Source organism: Vitis vinifera, chromosome 16, assembly GCF_030704535.1.
Source record: "Vitis vinifera cultivar Pinot Noir 40024 chromosome 16, ASM3070453v1".
NCBI lineage: Eukaryota > Viridiplantae > Streptophyta > Magnoliopsida > Vitales > Vitaceae > Vitis > Vitis vinifera.
Genome location: NC_081820.1, coordinates 19,261,431 through 19,279,249, shown reverse-complemented (window position 1 = coordinate 19,279,249; position 17,819 = coordinate 19,261,431). Strand labels below are relative to the sequence as shown.

The following is a 17,819-nucleotide window of genomic DNA, read 5'->3' as shown; positions in this document are numbered from 1 at the left end:
ACATATTCTTTATCTCTAATTTTTCAGGAAGTGTTCTCACACACAGAGAGATAAGATAAAAAAAAAACTCATTTTTTATTTTTATTTTAATAGTGGCAGTTTCTAAGTAGTTTTAAAATTCCCAGAAACTACTCCCTTTATTTATTCCATTTATTGGGTCGAGTCAGGTTAGCCCACTTGAGCACCCAAACCCAACTCCAACATGGTTCAACAAACTTGTTTACATCTACTCTCCTTCATCTCATTTTCGAGTAAGGTTCTATTAACTAAGACTTCAAATCAAGTCTTCAAACTTGTACACTTGGATTTAATGACTTCAATGGACATTACAATTTCTTGTAAATTCGATGTCAACTTGAAGATTAAAAACACTCAACCTTTCAACAATAATGGGCTTTTAACAAATAAACTATGACTTAATACAAATGAAAGCTAGGATAAATTCAATGGGTGTATTGATTAAAGCTAAAATATGTGCTTTAATGACACATATTCAATATGATTTGTACACCAAAGGACATTCAAATCACCCAACTTGACCCAAATCGATACCAAGGCCCTAACCATGAGTTTAACTTGTACTTTGGAGACTTATCTCAGGTTCAAGGGAAGAAAATGGTGCAAGTTGAATCAGTTTAGATTTTGAAAGATCAAGAAAGGGCTAAATGAGGAAATAAGTGAGTCAAGACTCATGGACCATGAGAAAAGAAAAGACAATGATATCATGAGTTTGGAATATGAGAAATGACCATTATGGAGTAAGAAATAAGGCAAGAAAACATGGGAAATGAGGCATGAAGCAATATTCAACTGCATGGAAATTCGGAACTTAAAATCTAGTGGTAACATGTACTCTGACTTTGAGGACAAATTTGGAGTACTTCTCGAAGTCTATTTTAGACATACTATATATCGTTTCAAAGCTTAGGAAGTCAAGAGTCTAACACTTCAAATGGTATATAAATCAAAGCTGAAATGAAGAAGTTATAGCTATTTGAAGACAACTATGCAAAGTTGAAGGGCCATTTCGAAATGATTTCAAAATTCAACTTATGAATTTGCAATCCAATTTAAAATGACCCCAATTTCGAATTCACCCATTGTCACTTTGATGTTTCGCCTCCTATACCTCGGGAATTTTATCCAGGACACTTCATTGCCCTAAGTGGGCCCCACACTACTAGAAATCATCATTTTATTATTTTTTTAATCATTTTTAGATAATTATTTTTGTAATAAGTAGCCAATGAGAGTGTTCCACATGTTAGGTAATTCATGATATTATATAAAATCTCTTAGTTCTAGGTTTCAAGGATCTTGGATTTTTTTTTTTTTTTTCAAAGAGTTTGACATTGAAAGTGGAAGAAGGCGAGAATTTTGTTTTTTTTTCTTCTTTATTAAATATATTGTTTTTAGTTTCTTTTGATTAAAATTATGGATTTTTACCCTATTATGGAATGTGAATGTGACATCACCCCCATGAGAGGCTAAGAAGTTAACTTGGGGCTTGAAGTATGAAAACCTAAGAGTTAGGAAACCTAAAGGGACAATGGGTAAATTATTGTAACAATGAGATTAATTATTGGTTGGGTGACAATTTATCAATTTTTTTTTATCATATCCTTGTAAGTTAGTTTAGGGAACGATACGGTAGGTTATTACCCGATACTAGTGATTCTTGGTAATTCTTGATCATTAGTTATCTTCGTCTTTTCTATCGTTATTTGCCCCAAAATAAAGCTATAAAGAGTAGGAATGATTAAAAAGCCGAATCTTAAACTAGTAATCAATTTCATTCATTTGATGGTTTTAGGAATCTATTTTAAAAAGGAAAAAATAGGTTTCAGATGCAATTTTGAGTTATAGAACTCAATTTGATCGCGAGCGGCCAAGGATCCCAAAACCCTAATATTATACTACTTAAAAGACCCTTGTTTTTTTATAATTTATATACCCTAGGTTAGATTGTGGAAAGCCCCAAACTTGAATCAATTGAATTTAAAATCAATATTCATTTTATCATTAATTTAATTTCTTTTACTTAGTATCACATTATTCACATATCGGTTTTCACTTTAGAATTTAAACAAAAACAATTCATTTATTCTAGTATTGACAATTTTCATAAGTCAGTCATTGAGGACGATACCCGGAGTACTACAAAAATTGTAGTGACTCTTTCTCTAATTTTTCTTGACCAGAGTTACTATGTAAAAATGCTAAGTATTTTGGTACAACAGAGAAGTTCGATCATGCATTAAATGGATTTGCGATTGAATGATTAAATGCACTTGAGTTTGAGAGCTTTGAATGAGAGAAATGAGTTGGTAAACAAGTTAATGCAAATGTTATCTTGTTAATAAATGCAAATGAGCTCTAAATTTATGGAAAACCAACCTTGGACACCCTATTTTGAAAAAGTCAATCTTGATTAGTTGAGCTTTGATTCAATCGATTGAGTAGTTGTTAGACATTAAATGCACTACAAGTGACTTTTGCTCATTTTTAAATTTCGACTAATCCTTGATCGGACCTTGACAAAAAAAGGTCAAGCCCTATCGATAGCATGAAGGTTTTGAAAGAGAGAATATTTTTTAAAGGTTTGAATAATCCTCAATTGGGAGCACCCAATCAATTGAACCAGTTCAAGGGGACCTTATTTGATTAGGCTAAAACTAACCCAAAAATCCCCTTTTTCCAGCCCAAAACTTCTTGTTTTTTAACTCTTTAGACTTGTTCACTACAATATTCTCAAGATTAATGTTGATAATTCTATCTTCTTTGGTACTTTTGTGATTTAATTATCTCATTTATCAATTTTAGAGGCCTTATATATTCCTCCTTGTCATGGTGCTTTAGTGTTAGATGTTAAGGTTACCTTAAAGTTGTTTGATAAGATCTCTTCATATAAATGGAAGGAGATCCATACACCTTTAAATATATATGTTCAAATTTGTTAGCTTAAGGGTTATTTTAAGTATATTTTGATTATAATAAAACATGGTTAAGTAGACTAACGTGTTTAATCAAGTAAAGTTTCTAGACAAGTATTGTCTAGAAATTTGTGTAAGATGAATACTTTGGTTGCACTTGAAATTAAAACATTTTTCATGCATTCATTCATACTTAGTTTGTCTTAAAAATGAACTTAAATGTCTATAAAATGAATGGATATGACTTGTACAATAAAATCTTATCTTAAGTTCTTTCAAAATTAATTTACAAAAGTTTATAAATGAGTAACCTAACCTTTGGGAAGCTTTGAACTATATATATATATTCACCTCTAAGCTACTTATATATTCATACTAAATATTTTCCAATTATTTTTGCAATAAATATTTTTAAAGAATATTTAATAAGCCATAAATATATTTATAAATATTTTTGTGTGAATTCTAAACAAAAAAAAAAACTTTGGAATTAACTTTAAACTTATTTCAAACTTTTTTTTTTACTATAAAACTTTGGAGATGGGGTTTGTGCCTTAGAATTTTATTGAAAATAAGAAGAAATTATGGAAAAAGATAAAAGAAAGTGTGAAAGAGAAGGACAGGGAGGAATACTTTAGATATATTAAAAATATTTAGATGAATTTATTAATATGATTAATGTTTCAGAAATTATATTTGCATATACATCTACACATTCACCAAATATAATTAATACGTCAAAAAATATACGTCTTCTATTGTTATCTTCCACGCTATACCTTCTCCATTTTTTTTTCCTTCCAACAAATCCTAATACAAAATTTTTTTCGTCCAAACTTATTTATTAATAAAAAAAAGTATTCGAGTTAAGTTCAAAACTAATTTCATTTTTTTGTGTTTTTTTAATCTATACATTACCATTATATTTGTTCGATATAAATTTGATTTAGGACTTATTATGTATATAATTTGTATTAGATATTTATTATAAAAAAGAAAATATTTGAGAGGAATTTAGAAGTGAAAATATTTAAAAAAAATAAAAAAGTTTCCCATAATACCATACAAAGTTAAAGTGATTTTTCTTTTTAATTGTTTTTTATAATTGTTTTGTGTTCATATTTGTTTTAAAATTTATTATTTTAATTGAATTTTTTTATTTTAGTATATTTTTTTTAAAGTCCTTTTTTTATTTAAAAAAAATTAATTTGTAAATGCTATTTATTTAGAATTTAATTTTGTTATAATAGCTATATTATTGAACTTAATAGCAATTAGTAATGCAAATCACGTGGAATTTACGACTAATAATAAACGTCAAAAAACGAGTGTGATAATTACAGCCACCGTGGGTCTTCCCGTGTAGTACACGCTCCAATAGCCTGGGAGAAAATGCACGTGCTCTGACTCTTGGCCATGGCCAAGCACTCCATCTCAGCGCGTGGAAAAAGTACTCCTCTCTGTGCATTGTTACCTAACGGGGAAAAGAAGCGAGTCTTTCTTCCTGCATTAAGGCCTAACGGGGCAACGTGACATCTAAACTACCATATTCTACTCATTTAACACTAATATTGATATGCCCCACTTCCTCGCTCTCTAATAATTATTCCACTCGCCACCTCTACCTCACATCTCTTCCTTTCCTACTAACTTCATTTTGCTTTGTCCTCCGAAAAGCAGTGTCGGTTATACACGTGTCATCGAATGCCAGCGAGTATTTGAGTTCCACACACCACCGCGAGTAGTCATATGAGGACTAATCAAAAAGAAAAATGCAAGACTTTTCCTTCACAAAATGTCATACACAGACAATCCCGCCCTCGCTTCGCAAAAACAACCCGAACCAAATCATATCTCTCTCTTTATTAATTTCTCATGCCTTCTCTCCCAAGCTCCATTTGTTTCTCTTTCTAGATTTTCTCTCGCTGTCTCTCTCTCCAATGGCGAAGCTATTCGCCTTCGGAGCGTTGTGGTTGTGCCTTGTGGTGACGGTGATTTGTCCAAGACACTGCGTTTCGGTGAGATCTGATCAAGAGATCAGGGACAGGTTTTATGGCAATCTTCTCAACGGTACGGCGCCGGATTCTGGTGACGGAAGCATAGCCAAGATGTTCGATCGCGTTCTCGAGAAAGAGTTCTCCGAGAAAGAGTTCTCCGAGAACGATCAGCCTGAAGGTAAGGCTTTTGTTTCTTTGTTTTTTATTGCGAGTTGTTGGTTTGTAGTGGTGTTAGATGCGATTTTCTTCTGAAAATTGCTTTACTAACGAATAAAAATAGTATATATAGGAAAGTGTATGCGAATTGAGAAGAACACTTTTGGAACTAATGTTGAGTTTTTATAAATCTTTATATTCGTGTGATTTATTTGCTTGTTTATTGTTCCCTACAAAATGCGAACTATGATTTGCGAAGACGAGATGAGCCGCCGAGTTGAAAACTTGGATGTGGCAACTCTTCAAAATGCAGCGTCGAAAACTTTTAAAAATATGGACCTATTTTCAAAGTAAAACTTTTTAAATTGTTGGACGGAAGACCTATTTATAATGCACAGCTGAACATTGGTCTGTATGAATATTTTTTGAATGTACTTGTTTACACGCCCTTTTTCTTTATCTTTGTGAGGAGTATGTTGGCTCACACAGTGGAGTCATAGATAAAAGGTTTAGGGGAAATGGACTCACCAAATGTTTTCTATATGGAAAATGCTTAAAAGAAACCCCAAGTTTTGACCAAGTGCATAAGAAAGTGACCCATTTGCAATTGATGGAAATTGAGACCGATGATGTAATCTCAGTTTGCATTAGACTTTGTGTAAAGTCTTTTGTAGCATTATTGTTTATATTAAATTTGAAATTTTTGGTTTAGTTTAAGTTTTATTATGTATGTAGGTACACTGTTCTAATTTAAGGCACCATTTGCATGTTTTTGTTGGAATAAATGGAGATGGACTCTGTTCCAAGTGCTGGTCCAGGTGCAGTTGTGTGTTGAGAAGTAGACATGCACCCAACAAAACAATCCTTCGGATACCAAGTCATAGTTTTTGAAAAATATTGCTTGTTACCTTGACAAACTCTTTCTTATTCAATCATAACTGAGGCAATTTATTTGGATTTAGTGTCCATTCATGGTGTAACCCTAAAAATGATTTGAAATTGGTCTCCTCTTCTTTCATCATAATCATAATATTCTTGGCCAGATCATGATTTACCTTTTAATGTGTGTGTATATCATTTGCTAATATTTTCTTTGTTAAAATCCTCTATATTATGTCTTTAGGCACAGAGGCAGCATTGTAGCCAAATGATCATAAGTAGTGACTTCAAAAGATGCTGATGCTGGATTCTGTATCATGTGTTGTACTGCATTTTATAGAGTATTCTTTGTTGGTTAAAACAACTGATCTATGACAGATGAATTTGACTTACATTCACATACTATTTTGTGCTGAATAAACCGATTGGTTTAAGTAGGCTATCCATTCTACATTAACTGTATCGTTCTTTGTATCTGAATGGTCCATGTGTGTGGTTGAATGCTACCACTGCCTAATCCATGATTAATTCTAACACAGCAGATGATTTGCTGAAATACACAATTAATATCCACAAATAGCCATAATCCATCCAACAGAAGTGTAGAACACTCAGTTAGCTTGACTAATCAACAACCTCACAAAAGGCTTTAGACAAGTCTGTCAACCTCAAATACTCGAATTGTATTCTATATTTATCAGTTAGGTTTAAACCAGGTGATCCATAGATCAACAAAGGTCACAGGCTCCAGAATAAAAATCTATCTCCTTGGCCATTCACATAAGCTCTTGTGGTAGAGATGCTCAACAAATTGATAACCAGGGTTGTTGAGGACTGTGATGATGTGATCTAGTGCAGGAGACTTACATGGCAAGAGTATGCCACTTTCAATTTGCAAATCAGTTCAATTTCCCCCCTACAACCAAGGAAGGGCATGGACATGACCTTAAGCTTATGCTTTAGCCTTTGGGATTGTGGTTGGCCTAAGGATCAACATGGATACAAGTGAGTTAGTTGCTGTCAACATAAAAAAATTGGTTCCCTTCTTGGATTGACCTCTTGTTTAAGGCTTCATCTCAATCAAAACCTACAACAGCTCAAATTTAGGATACAATGGTGGAGTAGGTCTCCAAATGATTAGTTGTTTAGATTGAAAGCCCACTTGTATGTGGGTGGTGGGATCACCTTAATTTATGGTTTGTTTGGCATATATCTCATTCCAGTATTTGTTAGTATTCAGAATCCTAGTCAAAATTTCGAAGAGATTTCCTATTGTCTAGGTCTGATGAGGGTTTGAGAGGTCACCTAAAAGGTGGACCAAGTCTGTAGGCTGAAGTCTAAGCAGGTTTAGGATTTAGGAGAATTTCAATGAGGAATGAAGTTTATATAGGAAAATGGTTATGGTGGTTCATAAAGAGAATAACTCTTTATGGCACTAGGTAATCATGCATATTTACAGACTGCATAGATAAAGGGGGGATAGGGTGCTGCAGTGTTGTCGGGACAATGTGGTTAGATATTGCCATTTATGCCTTTGGAAAGCTAACACAATGTTTAATTGACTTTATTCATCATATTCTAGTGATGGTTCCCTTATTGATTTATCTTTTTGGTAGGATCTATGGTGGGAAGTTAAATGTGTTTGTGATCTCTTTCTTGTCTTTATTCTCTTTGGAGTTTAAGGAGTTCTCCCTATTACCAGGTTCCACTTTCAGTGCATGGCTCTCCCTTTGGGAATTTTGAATTCCAGAGGAATATTTTTAGATTGAGAATGAAGATTTATTCAACTCTTCGCTTGACGTGTTTTCCTCTCTCTTGCTCTACTCAACAAAAGGTGTTGGACCTTGGGGTCTAGTATTTTTTATTCTTGTCTAAATCTTTCTTCCTAGCCTTTTTAAAAGTGGATTTGCCTTCTCCCTGCCCCTAAGCCAGACTTATTTGGAATTCCAAAGCTTTCCTTGGTCCTTTGCTTGGTTAGCGGCTAAAAGAAAGATAGATACAAATAATTGGCTTGCAACCAAGGAGACCTCAAAAAGTTAGTCCCAATTACTGTGTTATCCTTGAGGAAGGGGTAATTTTCCTTCATAGTCATATTGTTTTAGAGTTGCTACAGAGGCCTTTTGCAGTAAATAGGCTTATCCTCTGTCTCCTTTTGCCCTTCCTCACTGACATCACAACCCCCCATCCCAATGCTTTGTCACCTTCATTTATGGTCACAATTTTCTAGGAAGTAATGGGAGAAAATTTTTTGTGTCAACACCAGCAAATGTAGAAAACAAAGTTTCTTTTGTATGGTAGCATTGTTGCCACAAAGCATGGGTGTGTGTAAGTGCAAATCCATTTCCTGATATTAGTTTTTTTGGAAGTTTTCATTCCTAGAATCCATAGCTCTATTGTTGTGTCATGGGTATCAGGGTCACAAATTGTTGCTTTGCTCTATTATGTTTAGGGACTTCTAGTGAAACAATATGTAAGGCTGCTATATAGCCTATATTACATTCTGTGCTCCATATCCGTACTCTATTGATTGAAATTTATGCTTTATCCTCTGCTTGACTTATGCAAAATTATATGTTGCATAGTCTTAGAAGTCTCAGTTATGGATTGAATTATGGCCCTTCAATCTCTCACTTTCAGTCATTTTCTTGATACTTGATTAATTCCTCTGATGCTATTTTCTTAATGTTTGATTCTACTCCTTTTTAATTTTCATAGGATCCAATGGAAGCAGCTTCAATAGCAGTGTAGCCGATCAACAAGTAAGTTTGCTTCTCTTAAAAATTTTTGGACAGAAGTGCAGTATTTTATATCAGTTTTACTCTATTGTAACGGGCTTAGTCCACCTCCCTTTGTATGTAGGGTTTGTTCTGAAAATTGAAAACTTTGGGCCTTATGTGTATTGCATGTCATGCAACTCAAACACTTGTTTGATATATCTAACCAGAAAACTTGAGATGCTTCACATGCCATGTTAACTTTTTTTTCCAATCACAATTGATATTTCCATAATATGATAGTTAATAGGAAAATTTTGGATGACATGCTGGTAACTAGTTAATATAAATATGGTTTAATTTCTTTGATGATACAAATTAAGTAATGATTTCCTTTGACCTCCCCACTTTTGAGCGAATGCAGAGACAATCTTGTTCAACATGTTTTGTCCTTTCATGAAAACATGTTGCTATTGCTAGCACTATGAATGAGTGCTTTATTGTTGCAATCGAGAGGAGTTGATCTAATATTGGTATGCCAACTTCTTGTAGAAAGGTTTTTAACTAAGTCAACTCACATATCATATTTGCTATTGCCTAATACTCTGCGGTTGAACTAGAGCGAGCCACAATTGATTGTTTTTTGCTCCTCTAGTTTACAAGATTACCTCCAAGAAAATTGTAATAACTACTAGTTGATTTTCTATTATGGGGAGTTCTTGCTCAATCAAAGTTAGTGTATCCTTCATTGTGAGATGTCTTGAGGATTGATATGGAAGACGACAATCAAGATTTCCCTTGCGATATTTCAAAATTTGTATCACTACATTCAAGTGAGAAACCTATGGAGTGGTCATAAATTAGTTGACAATGCTGACTACGTAAGAGATATTTGGTCGAATAATGGTTAAATAAATCACCGTTCCCACTTATCTCCAATACAATCCGGGATCATCCACTAACTCGCTTTCATTCATCAACTTTTTATTGGTTTCCATAGGGTTAGCATTAGTTATTTATTTATTTTTAATATCAGAAGGCTTAGCAATAGGTTTTGCACCCATATAACCTGTATCTCTTAAATCATCGAGAATGTACTTTTGAGACTAGCAAATGCTTCTTTTTATTTATTTATTTATTTTATTTAATTTTTAGTTTTTTTAATTTTTAATTTTTTATCTTCAAACTCCAATACCTAGAAAATAATGAAGCTTACCTAGATCTTTAGTGCAAAAATTGGTGCGAAGGTGACAAATCAAAGTATCAATCCTTTTTTGGTTACATTTAGCAATAACAATATCATCTACATGTACAATGAGGATTGCGATGTTATGATTTGTCCTTTTGAAAAGAATTGAATGACAGTCATGCTATGAGATACTATTGCTTTGTGAATTTTTCAAACCATGCATAAGAAGATTTTTTTTTGATAGGTAAGAAGATAAATATATTAAAAAGGGCTACCAAAAGAACGACCTATGGTATATAGACAATTTACACCAACCGCCAAGAGGCAACACCAAAAGCCAAATCTACAAAACATGAATGGCTAATATAATGCCACCCTTAGCGAGATCCCAACCAATCGAAAAAACTAAAAAGAGTGGAAGGAGCATCACTTATAAACATCTTAGTCTCAAACAAAAGAATTTTTTAGTCTTTGGAGGGAAAGCTTGTCATCATAAAAAACCATTCTATTCCTTGCCTTCCAAACTGTTCAGAAAATGCATAGGCAACTCACTCTCCAAACCTTCCTACTCTTTTTGCCCATAAAAAAACCATGTTAACCAAGAAGAGTCTCTCTAACCAATGAAGGAAGCACCCAAGATACTCCAAAAAGGGTAAAAAACAACTCCCATTATATCCTTATCTCAACACAGTTGATAAGGAGATGGTCTGTGGATTTTTCCTTAGTGTGGCATAGAAAACATCTATTTGCTAAAGACCTTCCTCTTTTCTGAACTTGATCCAAGGCTAAAACTTTTCCCCAAGTCACCTCCCATGCAAAGAAACTAACTTTAGATTTCACCCACGCCTGCCATATGAAATTGGATGGAAAAGAAACTGATGTCCCCAGCTCCAAAGCGGTGTAGAGAGACATAACTATAAACTTCCCACTCTTTGTCTTTGTCAAAAGCCTCCTATCTTTCTCATCCCTACACACCCTCAACCCATGCAAACTTAACGAAAATCTCTCCACACATCCCACCTCCCAATCATTGAAAGGTTTAAAGAAACAAGGACTCCGCCCCTTCTCCCCTTAAATAGAAGAATTCCAAACTTCCTCTACCCATGCCTCCTTAGAAACTGCTAAGACAAATAAGGAAGTGAAGGAGCTACATAAAGGTGCAACCGCATACCACTTATCCTTCCAAAACTTGACCCTCTACCCATGCACACCAAGAAGGAGATCCTACTACTCACGAGATCCCAATCCTTCTTTATGGCTTTCCAAAATCCAACACCATGCCCTTCCTTCACTTCCCAAGAACACCACTCCCTTCCTTTTTCCCCATACTTCCCATTGATAACTTGATTCCAAAGGGCCTCCATTTTGTTTGCAAAACCCCAATTCCATTTGCAAAGTAAAGCCTTATTGAGTGTATAGAGACACTTCACACCCAATCCCCCTTTCCTTTTGTCTAAGTAAATAGTATCCCACCTTACTATATGTGGTTTCCGCATAAGAGCCCCATCACCCCATAGAAAGTCCCTCTAAATTTGCTCTAACTTCAATCTAATCGACTTTGGGATGCACAACAAGGACATAAAATAAATGGACAAGCTAGACAAGGGGCTTCGAATTAGGGTAATTCTTCCTTTGTTGGAGATGTATTGTCTCTTCTGCATGACCAACTTTTTATGAAACCTTTTCTTCCACTCCATTCTAAGCTACCACTGATTTAAATGAGGCATCAAACAGAAGACCCAGATAAAAGGAAGGGAGACTAGCCACCTTAAAACCAAACTTTGAAGCTAGATCATCTAAATTATCCACCCCTCCCACTAGAAATAACTTGCTCTTATCCAAATTTATTTTCAACCTCGAAATGGCCTCAAACCACCTAAGCAACCAACCTAAGTAAGTCATCTAATCCTGAGAGGCTTCAACAAAGACTAGGGTGTCATTTGTAAACAAAAAATGAGAAATTTTAACCCCTTCTCCGTCCCTACCCCTTACCTGGCATCTTGACAAAAAAACCCCACTAACTTACTTCTTTAGTTTGCAAACATACTCCCCCTTGGACTCAAACCTAAGTGGTTGAACAATAAATATTGTTTCATTCAAGTCGTTATGAAAGAAGACATTTTTTTTACATCAGGGTGGCTAGTGGTTAGAAGGGCAGTTGAGTATGTCATGGCTTGGAGGGAGTCAAAGGGAGGCAGTTTTTCAGTTAAATCCTGTTACTGCTCCTTCGCATTTAGCAATCGGAAAGTGTTTCCTTTAGGCATTGTGTGGAACCCTTGGGTCTTGAGGAGGGTTCGCTTTTTCACTTGGGAAGCTGTTTGGGAAAGAATTCTAACTCTGGATCAACTCAAAAGGAGGGGTTGGTGTTTACCTAGTAGATGTTATTTGTGTAAAGGTGAGGAAGAATCAACAAATTATATCCTCCATTGCCCTAAGGTAGCCATGCTTTGGCAGCTCATTTTTGCCTTTTTTTTTTTGTGTTCAGTGGGTGATGTCTTCTTCGGTAAAGGATGCCCTCCATAGTTGGCATGGCTCCTTTGTTGGAAAGAAAAGGAAGAAAGCTTGGAAAGCAACTCCCTTGTGCTTATTTTGGACCCTCCGGAAGAAAATCATCTATAAATAACATGAAATAATGACAACCAAACAAGCCAATCCTTCTTGGACCCCAAATATCAAAGTGGACCAACTTGAAAGGGTGCATTCGTTTGACTGAAGTTTAAAAGTAGCCTTGTGATTTTATTGAGCTCATATGTTTCACAATTAAAGTGAGTAAAGGAAGGTAATGTAGTATTAATTGACGAAGACGAATAGAGGATGGGTGATCAAGATGACAATGGCACAGGTATGGGAAGATGATAGTATGGAGAGTTGAGGACTTGTGTAATGATTGCAAGTAGTAGAGGCCAACTTTTTCAAATACCCCACAAATCATTACATGATTGAACTGTACAAGTGAGAAACAAGTTTGCAAACAAATGGTAAGTTTAAAAGAAATAAGGATGTATAAAACATACCAAAGTATAAAATCAAACATACTAACTGTTTTAATCCCATGAATATGAGATCTAGATGTTTTCACAATAGTTATAAAGGATGGGAAGGATTGGAAAGAAGTAATGATCTATAATATGGTGAAATGCACTAGAGTTGATAATCCAAGGAGCATTGGTTGAGGATGAAGACAAGTATTTCCTTTATTACCCATAGTGGCAGTGGAGATAGATGGAAGAGTAGAATGATTGATAAAATAACTTGCTCCTCAATAGTGGTAGCAGGTATCTCCCTCTCAATGGTAGCCTGATTAGCCCATGTACGTGTACCATGAAACTCTCAACAAAAGTTATAGTTGTTTCGACCACAATGAGTATATCGTTCCGTGCCATGACCTCCTTGGCCACAACATGTTGTGCAACCTCCATGTGTAGGAGTTGAGCGACTAATAGGAGTAACAAGGACTAACATATTGGATTTGTAGTGTTGGTGGATTTAGGATAGTACATCGAGCAAGAGCAAAAGCTTCACCAGCAGTGGACAGTTTTTCACTAGAAAAAAATCTGTGAGCATATAGGTTCAAGCTTTGGTCAAAGACTAGGGATGGATTTGGCTTGGCGAAATTCTTCTTGGTGGTGCTTCTGAATCTCTAAATATGAAGTCAAGGGTTTACTATAAACATTCAACATTTCCCACATTCCCTTTTATTTTGAGTAATATTTTTGAACTGATCTATTGAGGGGTGCTTTTTTTGGTGTTTTTCTTTGTTTTTTTGGAGGTGCTTTGGGTGCTCGTTGTATACTCCCTATACTTATGAAGCGCTTTTCTGGCGCTTTGATTTTTAATACACTCTTTATTTACTTATAAAACGAAAATATTGTTGAACTGGTCTATTGCTTTGTTGGCAAGAGAATAGATTTTGATAGAGTTCATAGATATGAGAAATGTTTTTGGCAGAAGAACACATTTCAGCAAGGTATTCCAAATGCCCTTAGCATTAATACTTTAGGTTCCATGCAATTTCGAAGTCAAGTCACAATTTGTGCATGTGCTTCTTCCCAAGCATCAATTAACTTTGTGTTTGTAGGTTTAGACAATCAAATATGGGAAATTTTACCACTTAAACTTCTACTTCCCGTGACCATGGGAGATATTTAGGCTCATTTAATTCGACACTAGTCATAAAGGCATGGAAAAGTGAGTCTTTGGTTGGCATGTTTTCACCTATGATGTATGAGAAAGAAATGGAGTTTCAAGATCTAAGAGAGACTTTGAGAGAAAAAATATGGTAAAAAAGAAAAGAAAAATCCTAGTAAGGTAAGGAAGACTTTGAGATGAAAGTGGACTGCTAGGTAAGGGATAGTAGCTTTGGGACAATGATGCTTTAATACCATGTTGAAAAGAAGAGGATATATGTCATGTTTTCTATATTTTCTGCATGAAGTTAAGAAGGTATTTTATAATTCTATAACTGTAAAAGAAAAGAAAATAAATAATTTCTACTACAATCTCTCCAACAATCTTTCCTATTATTGCTACTATAATCTCAACACCATTTGAGTGTCAATGAATGAAAGGGATGAATTCTATTTGGAGATGTTGGCAAATGATAAATACCATGCTTAATTAAAGGAAATTTTTTTTTGGTTTTTGGTTTTGTCTAGAAAAAACATGTGAAAAAAAAATGTAATTTTCACGATATAGACGATGAACCACATCCATTTCTGTCTAAATTCTAATTTATTTTCAAGCTATAAATTGAAAAGGTTGAATTGATTATCTTCTTGCATAAGGATACTAGATTTCACTATGAAAAATATGAATGGAGGTCCAAAAATGGGGAAGGAGATGGAGCCATCGGCCGCAATGGCTTTGCTTTACATGTTGAATATGTTCTCAAGTAGAGCCTCTAATGTATGTAAAATCTTCATGATATTGCACACTTAAGTGGATACAAAGCCAATAAGTAGTGATACGGCTAGGAATCCCATACAGAGGGGGCAAACTTTTATAACAATATTTAAATTAATGACAATTTGAGTTAATAATAATGATAATTAACATCGGAGAAACAATGCTATGGGCAGAATTAAGGTTAATGGGGAGTGGCTGGTAGAGGAGCAGGAGGTGAAAGAAGGCATTGTGAATTCGTTTCAGTAGTTGCTTACTGAAGATATGGAGTGGCAGGCAGATATTGGTAATATTCCGGTGGGTTGTATCAGCCAGCAAGATGCAGAGAGTCTAGAAGTCCCATTTGCAGAAATTGAGATTCACTCGGCGCTGATGGAGATGAATGGGGACAAAGCCCCTGGCCCGGATGGTTTTACTGTAGCATTCTGGCAAAACGCATGGGACTTTACCAAAGAGGAGATCATGGAGATGTTTAAAGAATTTCACGAGCATAATACCTTTGTTAGGAGCCTCAACAATACTTTTCTAGTGTTGATACCTAAGAAAAGTGGGGCGGAGGATCTGGGAGACTTTAGACCTATCAGCTTGTTGGGGGGCCTCTATAAACTTTTGGCTAAAGTCTTAGCTAATAGGCTCAAAAAAGTGATTGGTAAGGTGGTCTCTAGTGCTCAAAATGCCTTTGTAATGGGGAGACAAATTCTGGATGCGTCCTTAATTGCTAATGAGGTGATAGACTCGTGGCAGAAGAGAAAAGAAAAGGGCCTTATCTGCAAATTGGATATAGAAAAAGCTTATGACAGCATTAATTGGAATTTCTTAATGAAGGTCCTTCATAAAATGGGCTTTGGGAACAAGTGGGTGGGATGGATGTGGAGCTGTGTGTCTTCTGCAAAATTCTCTATTCTTGTTAATGGAGTGCCAGCTGGGTTTTTCCCTAGCACTAGAGGGCTTCGTCAAGGGGATCCTCTATCCCCTTACCTCTTTGTTATGGGAATGGAGATTCTGGACGTTCTCATCAGGAGAGCGGTGGAGGGGGGATATCTTTCAGGATGCAACATTCGGGGTGGTAGTAGAACTTCATTGCATATCTCCCACCTATTTTTTGCTGATGACACAATTGTGTTTTGTGAGGCAAGCAAAGATCAAGTCTTTCATCTAAGCTGGATTCTTTTTTGGTTTGAAGCGGTTTCGGGTCTTCGTATGAACCTAGCCAAAAGCGAAATCATTCCAGTTGGAGAAGTGGAGGAGATTCTTGAGTTGGCAGCTGAGTTAGGGTGCAGGGTGGGGTCTCTGCCTTCCCAATAGGGCGTCTTCTATGTGGGATGGAGTGGAAGAGAGGGTCAGGAGGAGACTTGCGCTTTGGAAAAGACAGTACATTTCCAAAGGGGGGCGGATCACTCTTATAAAAAGCACCTTGGCCAGTATGCCAATTTACCAAATGTCTATCTTCCGTATGCCTAAGTCCGTTGCTAAAAGAGTGGAGAAAATCCAAAGAGACTTCCTATGGGGGGGTGGAAACTTGGAAGGAAAGTTTCATCTAGTAAAATGGGATGTGGTCTGCACAGAAAAACGCAATGGAGGGCTAGGATTAAGGAGAATAGCCACTCTGAATAGAGTTTTGTTGGGCAAGTGGACTTGGAGATTTGCGTGTGAAAGGGATAACCTTTGGAAACAAGTGATTTCTACGAAATATGGGCAAGAGGAACATGGGTGGAGGGCGAAGAAGGTTAGTGGGGCGGCTGGAGTTGGGGTCTGGAAGGAGATTATGAAAGAATCTGAATGGTGCTGGGAAAATTTGGCTTTTCTAGTTGGGAAGGGTTCCAAAATTAAATTTTGGAAAGATAGCTGGTGCACTGATACTCCGTTGTCCCAATGCTTCAACCATCTTTTTGTCCTTGCCGTGCATAGAGATGCTTCGATTGAGGAGATGTGGGACCATCATTCGGGCCAAGGAGATTGGAATCTTGTTTTTGTGAGGGATTTCAATGATTGGGAACTGGATATGGTTGGTGATTTGCTCCATACTCTGAGGGGTCGTAGGCCTTCCTTGGAGGATGACTCAGTTAAATGGAGGCAAGGAAGAAATGGTCTCTTCAGGGTTAAAGAAGCTTATAGGATGTTGGATAAACCTAATGCCACAATGTTTCCCGCAAGGAGAATATGGGTGGATAGGGTATCAACTAAAGTCTGCTTTTTTGCTTGGGAGGCTACATGGGGGAAGGTGCTCACTCTGGATAGGCTTCAGATAAGAGGGGTGCAACTCCCAAATTGTTGCTTTTTGTGTGGTTGTGAAGAAGAGAATGTAAATCATATTCTTTTACACTGTATAGTGACTAGAGCTCTTTGGGATATTATTTTTGGGTTGTTAGATATTAAGTGGGTCCTCCCAGAAACGGTTAAGGAGGCTTTAACCTCCTGGAGGGGTTCTTTTGTTGGGAAGAAAAGGAAACAGATATGGAAATCCATTCCGCTGTGTATTTTTTGGACGGTCTGGAAGGAGAGGAATAGGTTAGCCTTTAGGGGGGGTGTGGTGAATGTTCAGAGGTTAAAGAATTCTTTTGTTTGTAACTTATGGAATTGGGCCAAAGTGTATTTAGGTGAGGAGGCTCTCTCCCTTATAGGTTTCTTGGAGTGGATAGCTTCCACTTGAGGGGAGGTAGCTCTTTTTGGTCCTTTTTCTTTTTTTGCGGCTGTAGCCATCTTGTATACTCCCTGTATGCTCTGTGGTTTTAGCCTTTTTTTTAATGCATATCTTGTTTACTTATCAAAAAAAAAAAAAAATAATGATAATTAACATAAAAATTTACATATCGACTGATCATATTTCTATTAAATAAATTTACTATTGTCCTCAAAGGGGTTTCATATATGAATAACCTCACTATCGTTGTTATTAATTTTTCTCAATATAAAACAATAGAGCTATCATTCAGTCATCAATTTCATTCAATGGCTTGATTAATTTTGCCATATATATTGTTGAACTATCATTTACTCATTGATCTTTATTCAATTGCTTAATTAATTTTAAGAAATTTAATGATTTCAT

General features: G+C 35.8%; 1 protein-coding gene across 5 annotated transcripts in view; it reads left to right on the top strand.

The window, feature by feature from the left end:
• Window positions 1–4,734: 4,734 nt before the first annotated feature.
• Window positions 4,735–17,819, top strand: part of LOC100241309 (K(+) efflux antiporter 5) — a 32,987-nt gene continuing 19,902 nt past the window's right edge. For 3 of the 5 annotated variants that reach the window (XM_010664059.3, XM_010664058.3, XM_059743457.1), the window contains exons 1-2: window positions 4,735–5,108; window positions 8,681–8,724. In XM_010664059.3, coding sequence (XP_010662361.1) covers window positions 4,874–5,108; window positions 8,681–8,724 — 279 coding nt within the window. In that variant the 5' untranslated portion in view covers window positions 4,735–4,873. The remainder of the gene's footprint in view (window positions 5,109–8,680; window positions 8,725–17,819) is intronic. The other 2 variants (XR_002032203.2, XM_002269318.5) reach the window with 1 other exon arrangement.